Source organism: Poecilia reticulata, chromosome 3 (genome assembly GCF_904066995.2).
Source record: "Poecilia reticulata chromosome 3, P_reticulata-male-v2, whole genome shotgun sequence".
Lineage (NCBI taxonomy): Eukaryota > Metazoa > Chordata > Actinopteri > Cyprinodontiformes > Poeciliidae > Poecilia > Poecilia reticulata.
The window spans coordinates 9792386-9806979 of record NC_088832.1 but is presented as its reverse complement, the minus strand read 5'-3'; the positions used below and the strand labels follow the sequence as shown (position 1 = coordinate 9806979).

The 14594-nt window shown below is 39.6% G+C and overlaps 2 protein-coding genes across 9 annotated transcripts in view; one reads left to right on the top strand and one right to left on the bottom strand.

Annotated features, from left to right (window-relative positions):
- Positions 1-6195: 6195 nt before the first annotated feature.
- Positions 6196-9043, bottom strand: senp8 (SUMO peptidase family member, NEDD8 specific). Its single transcript, XM_008404696.3, has 2 exons — positions 8886-9043; positions 6196-7634 (listed from the first exon to the last, which is right to left on the bottom strand). The coding sequence occupies exon 2, from the start codon at positions 7616-7618 to the stop codon at positions 6953-6955; it is 666 nt and encodes a 221-aa protein (XP_008402918.1). The 5' UTR covers positions 7619-7634; positions 8886-9043; the 3' UTR covers positions 6196-6952.
- A 904-nt stretch (positions 9044-9947) lies between these two features.
- The window catches only part of myo9aa (myosin IXAa), a 103527-nt gene continuing 98880 nt past the window's right edge, over positions 9948-14594 (top strand). For 5 of the 8 annotated variants that reach the window (XM_081605027.1, XM_081605029.1, XM_081605028.1 and 2 more), the window contains exon 1: positions 9949-10294. The gene's annotated coding sequence lies outside the window, so the exon portion shown is untranslated. Of the gene's footprint in view, positions 10295-14594 lie in introns of all 8 variants that reach the window. The other 3 variants (XM_081605030.1, XM_081605025.1, XM_008404690.3) reach the window with 2 other exon arrangements.

Genomic DNA, 14594 nt, shown 5'->3' with positions numbered 1-14594 from the left:
ACAGAGTCCACGCCTCCGGGAAGTGATCGTTTCTCAGTAGCCCTGAACCTCTGCACGAAGTGGAGTGCAGCAATGTGTAGTGAAGCGTTTTTAGAAAATACATGTGGAAGATTTTCTAAAATAATACAGAAACAATTCTGAAGATTCTTCTTCAACTTGCTGAGATTTATGACAGATTACTTCACTTACAACTGGCACTTTTTCATCAACATTAAGTAATTATTGACTTAAAACAAGCTCTTGAATGTTGCCGAAAAGTTGTGAGATAGTTTTCTTATTTCAAATGTACTAAAATGTTTACTCTAAAAACTAAACCAAAAATACCAATAATAAGATTTTGTTTTTGAAGTGTAGTTTTTGTTTTTCTTCCTTATTGCTTAAGAAAACGGATGTGCTGTCCTGGGACACTGTCCTGTGACTGGACTGCAAAATTCATCTTTAGTTTTCTTCTTCTTACTCCTTAATGTATCCCAAAGTTTTTCTGCTTCTTAATTCAGTCTGTCGTGAACCAAAACGTGTAGATGCTAATCATTTTCCCATGCAGCATTTAGTTTATCAGTCTCAGCGGGACACCAACTCGTTCTAGTCTCTTTAAAGAAGCCTCTGCAAAAAGCTCCGTGTGTTTCAGCAGCAGAGCAAAGGGAGTTTTGGTGGGGTTGAGTCGAAGCAGATGGCCAGACGAGCTGCAGCCACCTCCTTTCCTCCAGGGAGTCGTATTGTCTGTCCTGGAATGCTGCTCCTCTGACCTGCGACCCCCTCGGCGTGAGCGAGGAGGCGGACTGTGACTTCATGGTAACGATCTGTGTCACACACTGTAAAATCATCACACGTCCGAGGCGACAAAGCTGGAGGACTTCCAAGAGCCCATTACATCAGAGGGTCGTTAAATGTGTCTGTGTGCAGCGAGCGCGATCCAAATGTATTACAGCCGGCGATTTTATGAAGGGAGGCCTGCTGCCGCCTTAACTGAAAACAGGAAAAAAAAAAAAAAGGAGCAAAAAAAAAAAAAAGGCGTTTCTTCCTGGCTGAGGTGATTCTGGGACAGAAATATCATTTCTTGGAAGTATTTTATATTAGAATGAAGAAACAAATTGAAAATATTAAATGCTTTTTTGTTATATATTACTGCATATTCAGTTGTTTTGACATGTATTATAAGATATTTCATATATATTTTAACAATACAACTGGGGATTTTGGTAATATAGTCAAACAAAACTGAAGGAAAAAAAAAGCAGAGGAAAGGCAAAGCGTCGGATTTTATCGGTTGTATGATTTCTCTCTCGTCTTTGGAGGAAGACCACAAGTAATTTCTTCCTGCACAGCTACATTCTGGCGTTTGTTGAGGTTGTATCTACCCAGAATGGCCTGTGCTATAGTCCACTTCCTGCTTTTGGAGTGATCCCTGATCTACTTGGCCTAAAAATATCCATTTGAACCTTACCGAAACAGCTTCTGGAAAAGATAGATTAAAAAGATACTTTACATTTTATTCTCGCTTAAAATGGCTAAAATTATTTTCAGGCAAAATCACTTTGGGTTAAGAAGGTTAAAATATCAACGTCCAGCATTTCCAGGGAAACTTGCCCATTTTAAGCCCTAAACATTTAGTTTGGTGGTGAAGTAAGAGCATGTTGAGTTTAAAAAGAGCTGCCTGAAGCCTTGAGAAAGAAGATTTTAACAACTTGTGTTAAATCAGACTGCTAAGAAAACAATCTACGGTGACTAACACTGCCAGCATGCCTCAGTCTGGCCTTCCAAGCAAGAATACCTCAAAAGCAGGCCGCAAGATCCTAAAAGAAGCCTCCAAAAAAAAAGTCTAAAACTTCACCACGGAATCTGCAGATAAAATATGATACTTTAACGAAGTGCGTGCAAGAAAGAAGTCTCACAGAAAAGATATGTCGTATAAAAAAGATGACCAGTTTGATTGAACAATTCATCCTCAGAGGACCAGAAAGCGTTGTAGCCTCTGTGCTTTGGATTCCGGAGGCCGGCTGTGACCACAGTGTGTTCACAAACAGTTGGATGCGTTGGCTGTATTTTTATTTCCACGTGGCCATCACTGAGTGAGAGCAACACCCGCTCTCTGGAGAGCTGAGAGCAAGCGGAGAATATGTGTGACATGTACGATTTGAAAAAGCCAGAGCAGTTAGCGCAAAATAACAACAGGGACATAAATATCAGAGTCAACGCGTCGCTTACGGAGACGAAAACAGCTCCTGCGGTTCTGCTGTAACGTGAGCCGCACAGTACTTGCCTTACAGGTGGTATCGTGGCTCCTGATGTGGAGAGGAGTACATTTTCACGGTTGGATTAACTGTCTGTGGGAAAAAGAGGACACAAAGAATTCAGTGTTCTTCACTCCCAGCGTCTGTGCCTCATCAGATGGTTTGATTTCTCCCTGTTGCTCCCAGCAAAATGGCTATTTCGAACCAGTAGTCCCATCCTGAATGACCCAACCCAAGAGATGAGCTGTTGCGGGATGCTGAATTATTTTTTTATGTATTGCTTAAAAACCTTTAACTGTGGAATACTTTGAATTTTGCTGACTTAACCACAGTGGGCCAAGCAGCCAAATCCAAATGGTTTTTCACATTTTTTTGAATGACTTGTGATTCTTTTAAACTAAAGTTTGGTTGTAAAGCTGAAGGAATTTGAGATGTTGCTTTCAAAACTTTTAATATCTAAAAATCTGAAAAGTGCAGCAAGCATTTGCATTTAGACCCCCTGAGTCAACACATTTACAAGCAGATTTTGCCACAATTGTTATTGTGCAGATGCAGTTTTGTTGCATGCTTTGCACATGTATTTATTTTGAACATGATAGAAATAAAAAAATCACACACATGAACAAGGAATGCAAAAGACATATTTTTGCACCACAATAATCTTAACATGCTCAAAAAGGAGTAGGAAGAAGAAAGAAACTTATGAACTCCTACCCCATTAACTCATACAATATTTTCAGATGGACCCTCATTATTAAAAAAATATATATAAATAAAAAAAAACATAGGTTAATTAATTTTCTATTTTATGTGGGTTTACATATGTCAAGAGACTGGATTTTTCTGTTTCTTTTTTGCAATGCAGATCAAGCTCAGGTAGACTGTATAGACATTTTGTTGTTGCTTTGTTACTAAGGAGCATGAATACTATTGCAAGGCATTGTATGTATGCAGTAAATGTAAACACCCGCTAGTTTTATGGGGGCTACAGTTTAACCACTACCAGATCGAGAGAGCATCATGGCAGCAACTATGAAGGTTTTGTTTTTGGATAAAGTGAAAAAAATCCAAAATGGATTTTTTTTCTTCTTCTGATGCAAAAATCTACATTTGCTGGTACTGTTTGCATGACTTAGTCATGCTGGTTACTCACATACAGTTTAAAAACAAAAATGGGGTCAAAACATTATTCATGGATGTTAACAGTTCAAATAATTTTCAATGTTTTCCTAGCTTTTTTTTTGTTTGTTTGTTTGTTTTTAGCTATTTCAGTTTACATTTTGGGACCCTGAAAGTACATATTTTGAAGCATGCGTCTTCAGCTGCTCGTCCTCTGCCGTGTGTATTTAATAGTTTGTATTTTCGAAGCATTCAGACCTAAAGGTCACCTCCGCATTTCGCTGGTTTGGTATGTTAACCCAATGGGAGCATTATATCACTGGAGTCTGCACCTTCTCTTTTCCACTTTGATATTATGATGTGAACTTGACCCACTTACACATTCTGAACAAGATTTAACAGCAGAGCGCAGCTGGGAGCCGAGCTGGGATGTTTGTCAGCAGCAGAGCTTTAATGTCCCATCCGACACGCAGGTAGCTGTTTACAAAAACATGTTTGTCACTTGGCTGAAGATGTTGAAAATGCAGTATCTCTGCGGGTTTCTAAATAAAAAGGAGGACGTTTTAAATAATTTTTATGAATGAAATTTATAAGACCTGTAACACGACAGAAATGTACAAAATCTAACTTAATATTTTATATGGTAGTGATGCCAAGCTAGCTAGGTTGAAACAGCTACCTAGCAACCTAGCTAGCTAGTTAGCTCGTTAGCAAGGATATAGAATGTTTGGAGTTTTAATACTGCTGCCTTTATAAAATTTAAGACCTGTGATTAAGGCCAACTTAGTTTTTTCTAATGAATTTGAGACGTTTTAAGGACTTAATTTTAGATCTATACATTTCTAACACCGTGATATTAAAGCATGATGAGGAAGGAGACCACAGGCAGATGACCTGCACTCGGAAAAATTACAGTAAACACAAAATGTTTCTTGTACCTATCTACTTCTGACTTAAGTTTGAGGAGCAAAGCATGGAAACAAGCCCAGATTTGCAAGTGGATGAAAATCTGGGCTTTGACTCAGAGTCTAAGTCATTTTCCTCTTCAACTTTTTTTTTCGTTTTTACAGATGTGTCACATTTTCCTTAAAATAAACAGAAGAGTTCATGGTGGTTTCTACGATGGAGAGCTGTTCAGCTCCTGCTGCAGCAAAGCATGACACTTCCACCACCATGTTTCAAGGTTGGTATGATCCATCCATCCTCTTTACACCCTTGTCCCTTAGTGGGGTCGGGAGGGTTGCTGGTGCCTATCTCCAGCTAACGTTCTAGGCGAGAGGCAGGGTACACCCTGGACAGGTCCCCAGTCGCAGGGCAACACAGAGACAAACAACCATGCACGCACACACTCACACCTAGGGACAATTTGGAGAGGCCAATTTTAACCTGACAGTCATGTTTTTGGACTGTGGGAGGAAACCGGAGTACCTGGAGAGAACCCACGCATGCACAGGGAGAACATGCAAACTCCATGCAGAAAGACCGGGGCCGGGAATCGAACCCAGAACCTTCTTGCTGCAAGGCAACAGCTCTATGTTTGATGTATTTGGTTTATATGTTGACCTCATTACATCTAAAAACTTCTAAAAATCTTCTTTTTGATGAAGCAACTATTAACACTTAGTACACCACTCTAATGGTCTGAGGTTTAAATATTAAATCCCAGTGCATTCACTTTTACAAAGTTTCTCTATTGAGATTTTAATGTTGATTTAAATTATTTGGATTTACAAGTAAACTTAAAATTGATACTGGAAATCCTAAACACCCATTTTTAATTTTTTACATGACCATACCTGTGCTGTTGAGTTTTTATATGACAGGTAAACATGAACCACTCGGAGGAAGAACCACTGACATGAGTTATACTCACCAGTGATGATGAAAGAGAGTTCACCTCTTTCTATTTATTCTGTTTTATTCTATTTATGATCAAGTTAGAAACTAGTAACAAACATAAGCTGTAACTTTGTCTTTTTCCCAGCAACAGTTTACAGAAGGCATAATTTGGATTTTCTTTTAGAACAAACCAATAAATCATCATCAGTCATTGTGTAAACAGTCAGCTGTAAGACATGTTCTTAGTGATAACATAGATAACACATCTTGATCCTTTAAAGTTTCATATAATCCTCGTTCTGTTCTGAGTCAATGTCGTCCCTGCTTGGGTCAGATAAGAGAAGCAGCTTATCGGCACAAGAATTGAGTAATTTAATCTGCTGGAGTTCAAGTAGCTAGCTTTGTGTTAGCGAGAGATGGTAGGATGATGAAGGAGGAGCAGAGGCAAAAAGCAAAACTCTTGGTAGATCGGTCCATCTAGATTCTGACCCTCATCTGTGCTCTAGAGATTTGGATCAAGACTAAAAGTAGAGCCCATATAAAATGTCTTAAATCAGACTCCTTTGTGAGTTCTGTCTTAACAGAGGAAGTTTTGAATACGTCTCTGTATTTGTGTTGTAGAGTTAATATCCTCCAGCGTATTAATGGAAAGTTAAATGGAAGGAAAAAAGTGTGGAAGAAAATGGGGCAGAAGTGGATACACTGAACATCTCAACGTTTCTAGATTAAAAATTATTTTAAAAATTGGGTTTATTGCGATATTTTGATGAATTTTACATTTTCGTTAGCTGTCAGCAATAACCACCAAAATCTATAGGAATAAATCATTAAAATTAAGACTCAATTTTAGTATTGAAATAAAATCAATTGTTGAAATGAATGTGAACTTTTTGTTCTTTGTCAGACTCAGTATGTGTTTATCAGCATCAACAAACGCTACTAAAAACTTAAACAAGAAGAATATTCATTGGGAAACATTTAAAACAAAAACTGAAGATAAGCCATATCATTCTGCAGCCAAACAAGTTTTAATAAGAGAAACAAAGAAAAAAATAGGCAGCTGGCATGTCAAATAAAAACCACAGAGCGATTTTTACAGCGCCTTTTCTGTCCACAAAAATGTGACGACTGCCACACTTATCAGATCAGACTGCATGTGAGATACTATTGGAGAACGTAACATACATTCCTCCACTCAACATTGCCCTTTGTTCCAAAACAAACAAACAAACAAACAAAAAATAACACAGACATACTCAGTGGCACAAAATGCTTCTGTCTGACATCTACATCAGGTGTAGAGACACAAATCCTGCTGAAACTGCTGGAAAAACAAAAAAACGGGAGCACAATAACAACGAGACAAGATGCAGGAGCCAGAGTTCGTATTCACATTCTTATAGTCAATTCAGTTCATTTAAAATGACCCTGAGCAATAATCTGTGTAAACATTTCTACATTCGCTGCACACCAAACAAGAGAAAAGATTCAGTGCTTCCTGTTCCACATTCTCCAAGCTCACAAAGCATGTTCACGTTTTTAGGTTTATAGGCATGCTGGTGTCGTTTACATACGGTACGTTGCTGTGCATATACACTGGAAAAACATCACACCGCCTCTTCATTTTTAAACTTTGACTGTCAGGGAAATATAATAAATATGTAGTTATATACTGGTATGCGGGGAGTGCATTCTGTTTCTCCAGCAGTAGATACAGTGGCGGAGGACGGGGAAGGGAAGGGGGCGCTGTTCTAGCATACGAGCTAGGTGAAAGACAGAGAGCAGCAGAGGTCGTTCTGAGCCAGACTCTGGATCAGTCTGCACCACTCGGCCCGCTTCTGGGTGATGTAGGCTGGGGTGATGATTTGCACGGGGAGGCGGGGCGAGCCCTCCAGCCTGACCTTCTCGCACAAGGCCTCGGCGATGCAGATGACGTACATGCCGCAGTCGTAGCTGTTCTGCTGCGACGGACACGGCTCCTCCACGAACAGCGCCTTCCTGCCGGCGCCGAGGAAGGGCTCCAGCTTGCTGGCGATGCGCCGCGCGTGCAGCGAGTTGCTGCCGTTCTGAGAGTCATAGTGCGCGAAGTGATTGGAGCTGCGGCGGTAGAGCAGGAGGCTCCAGTGGGAGCCGCCGGCCGTCTGGTTGGAGTTGTCGTTGACAGCCAGGAAGACCCAGCGGCGGGAAGAGAGATCCAGCGGCTCCAGGAAGAGGGCCAGCTCGTCAGGACAGGAGGCGCACTTGATGAACTGGGTGACCTCCGGGCTAATGAAGATGGCCGCGTCGCCCAGGACTCTGAAGCGCTCGTTGGCAAAGTATTCGAAGGCGAAACCGATGACCTGGTCATTGAGCCAGTAGGGGCCTTCCAGTAAGGACACGTCGGAGCGCCGCAGCAAGCTGTCCTGGTAGCTCAGCACTACAGGATCCATCCTTTGGCGTGTCAGTCTGAAAAAAGAAAGAATAAAACAAAATCTGCCAGTTAGGTTCTTGCACAGTAAAAATAGTAACGTTAATGTTATTATCACCGATTCTGCGACTCCTTCTGTGGAAAAATCCCTCTGGCAATGTAAGCATGCCTTTATCATTATCCGTTTATTTATTAATATTATCAACATACCTAAGACTTGTTACAGTTTTGTCAATCTGTGTTGCTTCCTCTCAAAAATAGGTCAGATTTTTAAATTAATAGAATAGTCAACAGTTTTCAAGAAGTAGGAAAATCAATTCTGGTAGCGATTCAATTTCTTTCAAAACGGCAACTATTTTATCTAAATTTGATCAGAATTTTCTATTATTTTTAGTTGCTAAGTATGTTGAAAAGCAACCCAACTAGAATCCATTTTGGTTTCAACAATGGATGTTCATTGTTTTTAATGGTAAAACAACATTTTGGCTCAATTACGGGATTTTTACAAGTAAATAAGCATTTACTTCAACTGATAAAAATGGAGAACATTTACCAAAGATGGTTTGCTGAACATTGCATACCGATAAAAAAAATTGTGTTTGTTTGGTTTTTCCACAACTTTTACAGGTTTAAATGAAAGTAGAGGTATAATAATTACACCATAATTTCTGGTCTTAAAAAGCAGCAGCTACCTTAACTTTTGTTCTCCATACATGACCCAGGTATCATTTGATCTCATTCTTATTGTCCATGCCGTTTGAAAAGTTGCTTTGAAAAAAAAATTATAGAAAAAATATTAAGTTCCTGAACTAATAGCTATGCTGAGGTGTTGATATTTAGCGAGTGATTCTGTAAACAAAAGTAATGAACATGACTGAGGCTGTATTAAACTTGTGTAATTTCAAGGCCTTAAGTTTAGCTAAATAAACTTTACAAAAACCAACACACATTGATCCAACATCTAAAAGGGGCTGACTTGATTCGTTCATTCGAGTAAAAAAAAAAAAAAAAAAAAGTAACTAATTTTATAAGCAGACTTTGGTGTTTGACGGGGTTGCATCAGTGTCTGCTGGGTCATAAACTCGCAGCAAAGTGTCGTATTGCTGCATTGCGTTTAGTTCATTTTCTGATGGGAGGCAGCTAACAGCCAACACAGTCGAATGTTAGCTCTAGCTAGCCAACCGCTACCTTCACCACCTCACGAAGCTACATAACTAACTATAACCTACAGAACATATACACCACAAAGTGACAAATTACAACATGCAGGGTTCATTTAATGTCCCTACCTTTGAAAGACACATTCAAACAATGAACAGCATGAAAACTGCACTGTTGTCCCTCATTGCTCTGGCTATCATAAGCCGCATCTGGACAGTTGGGAAGACAGAATCAGAAGCTCGCATCCGATTGGCTGCGTACATCCGGGGATCCGGATAGTGGAGTAACTCAGAGGGTAACCGTTTTTGACAGAACACGTACGCAATAAAAATTTAATAGTGCTTCTTTTTGATACTTGTATAACACAAAATGAGATTACAGATCTCTCAACTATATAAAACTTGTTAACCGAAACCCTAAATAAACTTAAAATTGACTCATATAGTTGAGTTATCGTTTATTTGAAACACGGGGTGTTTCATTGGCTCCTTCGCGACCGTGTTACATTTTATTTACTTCCTGTTGTCATGGTGTGTTCGAGCTGTCCTGGATAATCGGAAATTTTAGTCTTCGGAGATGATTTAAGACCAATTAATCTATCGATCAATCAATCAATTAATCAATCAATAAACTTAATTAATGCCTGGTAAAAATGAGAAGGAAAAAAAGTGAGACGGGCCTTAAAAGCAACTGGAGTTGGAATTTTGTATTTGGAACGATGTCACAAATCGTTACAAATTTGTACAACTTACTGCAGTTGTATTGCAGCAAGTGTACCACTTGTGGTGATTGCTTCCTTTACATAACCTGTTGATTAATAACGTTCAAAAATGTTCTATATATATTTATTTATTTCCTGTTATTTGCACTTCTGGTGCTCTATTTTTTTTATTAAAACAGAGAAACACATTAGAAGGACTTAACAACATTCCATTGTATACATTTTCCTTTTGTGTGTGAATGCATAGGATCACACCGCATTCTTTATCAGGATTAGTCTGATATGTTTTCTTTCTTTTTTCCATTCTTTCTTTCTTTATTTAAAACTTAAACGCAGTTACGTGGCGCTATTCCCTACATTGAGGATGGAACACCCGAGGTGATTTGAACGCCTCATCACTCCGCGTTTGGAGCGCGCTCTGGTTCGTAGTTCATATGGTTCGTCCTCCCTCTGGGATTTCTCCCTCCGCCCATAAGCCGCGGGGACGCGCCTCAGTGTGGCCGCACTGATTAGTAAAAGGCAAAGCAGAGTTCTCAGCGAGTGAGCCGCGGAAAGCTGCATTTTAAATTGCAAACAAAAAAACGAGGGAGAAGAGGAATGCAAGAAGTGTTCGCCGCGAGCTTGAAATTTCGAGGAGTTTTGTCGGCATGCGGCAAAAGAAGGAATAAAAACTCCTCAATTCAGCGGGAATGCAGAGAATTAAAATAGAGACTTAGTCACTTTGCGGGACCACAAGTGTGCGTAACTGTGCAGCTTAGCCTGACTGGGAAAGGGGAGCTCGAGACTGGCTTTGAGTTAACTTCAACACGCCTGGAGGTAAGAGAGATGTTTAGTTGTTTGTTGGTGGGCTGGAAACAGCCTCTACAATTTAAATGAATCACTGCTCAGTCTTTGTGACAAACTTGTTCTTCTCATCTGCACTCATTTGAAACATTGTTTTCAGCTGTCATTCGTTTTGGGTGTGTGTGTGTAAGGGAGAACTTATTAAATGATTAGTCACAATTAAAGGCGTGTGTGTGTGTTTGTGAGATGTGAGCAGTGTAACAAGTTGTCTGTTTCTACAGACTGCTCGCTTTGCATCCCTGGGCAGCAGATTAAGCCTTAAACACGGGATTGATCGAGATTGTCCACATGCTTGTTTGCATCATTACGCATCGCAGTTTTGCAACGTGCACATCTGGACCGTCGTTTGTAGTCGAGATGGAGAAACGGATACACAAAGCTGACAAAACTTTATTGCACAGAGCTAATTAATAACAAAACCGAACTGCTACATCATCCAGGGTCATTGAGACCCGGTAGGAAGGAGGGTGCTGCTTTTTTTCCTCTCTCTCCCTTTTCCTTTTTTAGTTTTTGCCTGCAATGTGGTGGGATGGGCAGTGTTTACATGTATTATTTAGTAGAGGTCAGACGGTGCAGCTTATAACACAGGGTAAGCGACTCTTTCTGCAGAGCAGCTGGAACTGTAAGGTGAGGTCTGACGAGGTGAAGAAGATGCTGAATCATGGCTGCGCCGTGCAGACTGTCAATGGAGGGAGACGACAGCAGGCACAAAACACCCTGCATCCGAGCATGGCGTTCAGTGCATCACATTTGATCTCGTTTTTAATATTCATATATACATTAGGTGTTTTCTAGCCTGTTCAGTTTCTGAATGTGTAATATGTACTTCCAAATCCAATCGTGACTACTTCTGAGTTGATGTTTTTCTTTCTCCATAAGGACGAGAAAGTACAGGAGGGGAAAAAGGGTTTTGAGTCCATTCCGAAATGAAGGAATTGCAATCTGTGCATTACAGCATATCTGCTCTATCTTTATATAACTTGAAAATAACAAAAAATGCATCAAAGTAGGTGATTCATGTAATGATTAGGGGGGAATGACCAGTTAATCACTTATCAGATCTGAATAAGGGGGGAAAAAAGGTTATTTATTGGTCCATCACTACATTAGCTACATGGGTTGATTTCTGATTGTATATGTGAAAGAGGAGACCCACCCCATGTTTTTTCATTTCTTTTTAGTCAGAAAAGAGAACTGCTTTATTATTTATTAAATAGTTTCCTAACTGGGAAACAAAAAAACAGCAGCTGCCTGTACAGTAAACCTCTCCCTTGAAGTTCCTCTGCATGCTGTTTAGATGGGCGCAGGTGACGAGAGCAGAGTGGGTCTGTCCTGCAGGAATGTGGGCTCTGAGAAGACACAGCTGCTGTGAGCATGAGCTGGACTCAGACTCCAGCAACTGGTTCCCCGTTGACATCTGACACCCCACAGGCCCCTGGCTCTGCTATTTCTAAAGGGACTGGCCACAGTTTTCTATCACGTCGGTGGTGTGCGCAGAGATACGACAGACGCCACCGGGGAGAGCAAGAGTTTGGGATATTGGATAACTCTTTGAGTTTCTGCAGGAGATAAATGTTGATGGAGAATGTTGGGGTGGGGTGGGGTCTGCCTGGAGCAAAATCCTCGCAACTTTGGAGAAATGTTTTCTCCAGAGGATATGCTTGATGAATAAAGATGAACTTTTTCTTTTTAAAAAAAAGTTAGCGGTTTAAAACTTGAATGCGTCGTGTGCATTTTTAATTTTTGCAACATAAGTGTATTGGTTTCAGCACAGCAAAAGTCTGAATGGCTTGCACTTCAATGAGGAGACACAGAGGTGGAGTGATTTAATTTGATCATCTGATGCTAAAAGTTGAGTAGATCAAGTTGTATAAAAAAGCAGTTATTTCCAAGGATATATTCACACCAGCTTTGCTTAGTCTGTTTTAATTGAACTCTAGATGGTTTGCCTACAAAGTGCTTTTGGTTTGGGGAGACTTGCATACGCAATTGAACTCTGATGCGCACCAAAAAAATGGCTTGTGGTTTTCTTTTTACCAGCGACAAAAGAGAAAATCTTCCAACCGCTAAAATCTGAACCCACTACATTTTAGTTTTTTAACATTTTCTGAAGAAGGAAGTTGCGCTCATGTTGTCTTCAGAGGTTTTTTTTGTCGTTTCCTTATGCAGTTCTTGGTGCTGTGCCACCACAGACGAGATGGGAACAGGTTTTTCAAGGGTTTGGATCGTTTGACAGTGCAGTGGAAGCCAACACACCTGCTGAAAATTATACAGTAAATGTTGCAATTTTGGTCACCAATCAAATTGAGTCTACAGGACTAGCAGGTGTGAAATCAACCCAAACTTCTGTCCTCTGGTTCATCCTATTATTGCACCTAAAGGTTTTTCAGACGGACAGAAATCTTGTTTTTCATTAACTTTACTGATTTAGTTTTTATTGCAATTAATTGCGAAGGTAATGAGAGTTAACTTGACCTTAAAAATCTAATTTGCTCAAATTGACCTGCTGCAGCATAATTTTAATGATCCCATCATTGGCTCAGGGGAAGTTGTAAACCAGGACAGAGTAGCTGGTATTCTCACCGAGTTAGAAGAGTAGAGCGGTTGTACTTGAAGAGAGAACTGTTTGAAACCATGCTTCGTCTCCTTGCGTCCAAAGAGTTCGACAGGCAAGTCCAGCAACCACTCGGACTTGAGGATTTGAGTAAGCGATTCTGCAGGAGGTTCAGGATTGGATCGAGAAGGACTGGGGGTCAAGTTTTTTTTTTTTTGAGTGACACTCTCTTCTTATTATTTGGGACATCTGGAAAAAGGACCAACAATAAAAGCTCAACCTTAATTTTATTTAAACACGCTACAATAAATAAAGAATCGGATCAAAACCTGCTTTGAGAGCAACGTTTAGTAACAAGAAGCACTTTGGGGATGATTTTTTCCCCCTGTACAATTGAAGGCCTCTCTCCCAGAAAAATGTGAGAACAAAGTGGGCTATCAATCAGAAATGTTGAGTCCATCGCCAAGAAACTCTTGCATAAACTTTTATGGTCTTTTCATAAGAAAAGTCAGTAAAACTTTGAAATGTTAATCATTAAACTTCTGTATGTCACAGAAACTTTGCAGCTTCATCCAATCACACTTAAGTGATATTTTTGAATAACATTTCTGTTCGTCCTAAAGTTTTGACATCTGTACAATAGTGAGCTGATGACCTCCATAGCGTTTGGATGAAATCTCCTGCCTAATTAGGTAGAAATATTTTAAACATAATTTTTATAGAGAAACATACAGAGTTAAGCATGGTGGGGCAACTTTTCATAAAACTAACTGCAGTGATGACCCAAATACAAGCTCCTATAAGGCTGGTGGCTAGATTGAAGAAGCACAATTAAACTGTAATCTAAATGTGCGGAAAAAAATGACAATTCACTTGTTTTCATGCCCATGGCTTGCTTTGCATGCTAATTGTTACGGCAAAGTGTTGGCAGACTGTGACTCTTTCAGATATTTTATTGTTTACAGACTATCAATGTTAATGTTCTGTTTCATCAGGCATGAAATACAAATATTGTGTACAGAGTCAGTTTGTCTCTTTCCGCTTCTTTCACAGCCGTGACAGACAGAACTATGACGTATTAAGTACTGCATACTATCACTTTAAGAGAAGTTGTGAACAGTGTTAGTCATGAGTAAAAACTGCTTTCGTGAAACAATGAAATAGTTTCAGGTTTTGTCACCTCTTACATTATCTCATGCCACCCTGTCGGACCTGATGTGTGGCCTCACGGTGAATGAACCGGATGTCTTTGAAGCTGAAAGTGTCACTGAAATGTTTTCCAAGCCTCATAAAAGTACAAATTCTCATAACTGTTTAACATTTTGTAAAGTATTTTCTTTAAATATAAAGGACTGCAGCTGTTGTGCTAAATCTCTGCAATTTGCCCTTTTGCCAAATTCATGCTTTTCTTGAATTTGGCAAAAAAAACAAAACAAAGAAAGCTTAAGTTTACTTTGCGCTTGTAAACAAACTAGATTGTACCCATGCATGGGATGGGCAATATGGACTTATAATTTTATAACAATATTTTGTGGTACTATTATAATCATGATAAACATGGTGTTAAGAACTATTTGTTGCTCCTTTTATATGTAACTAAAAAGAAAAGAGAGTAACACTGAACATTAATTGCAATTTATATTGACAAATCAAAATTCTTATGACTACAATGAATGATAAACGATTTATTAAATGCCCACCCCTGGTTTATCAGGTTAT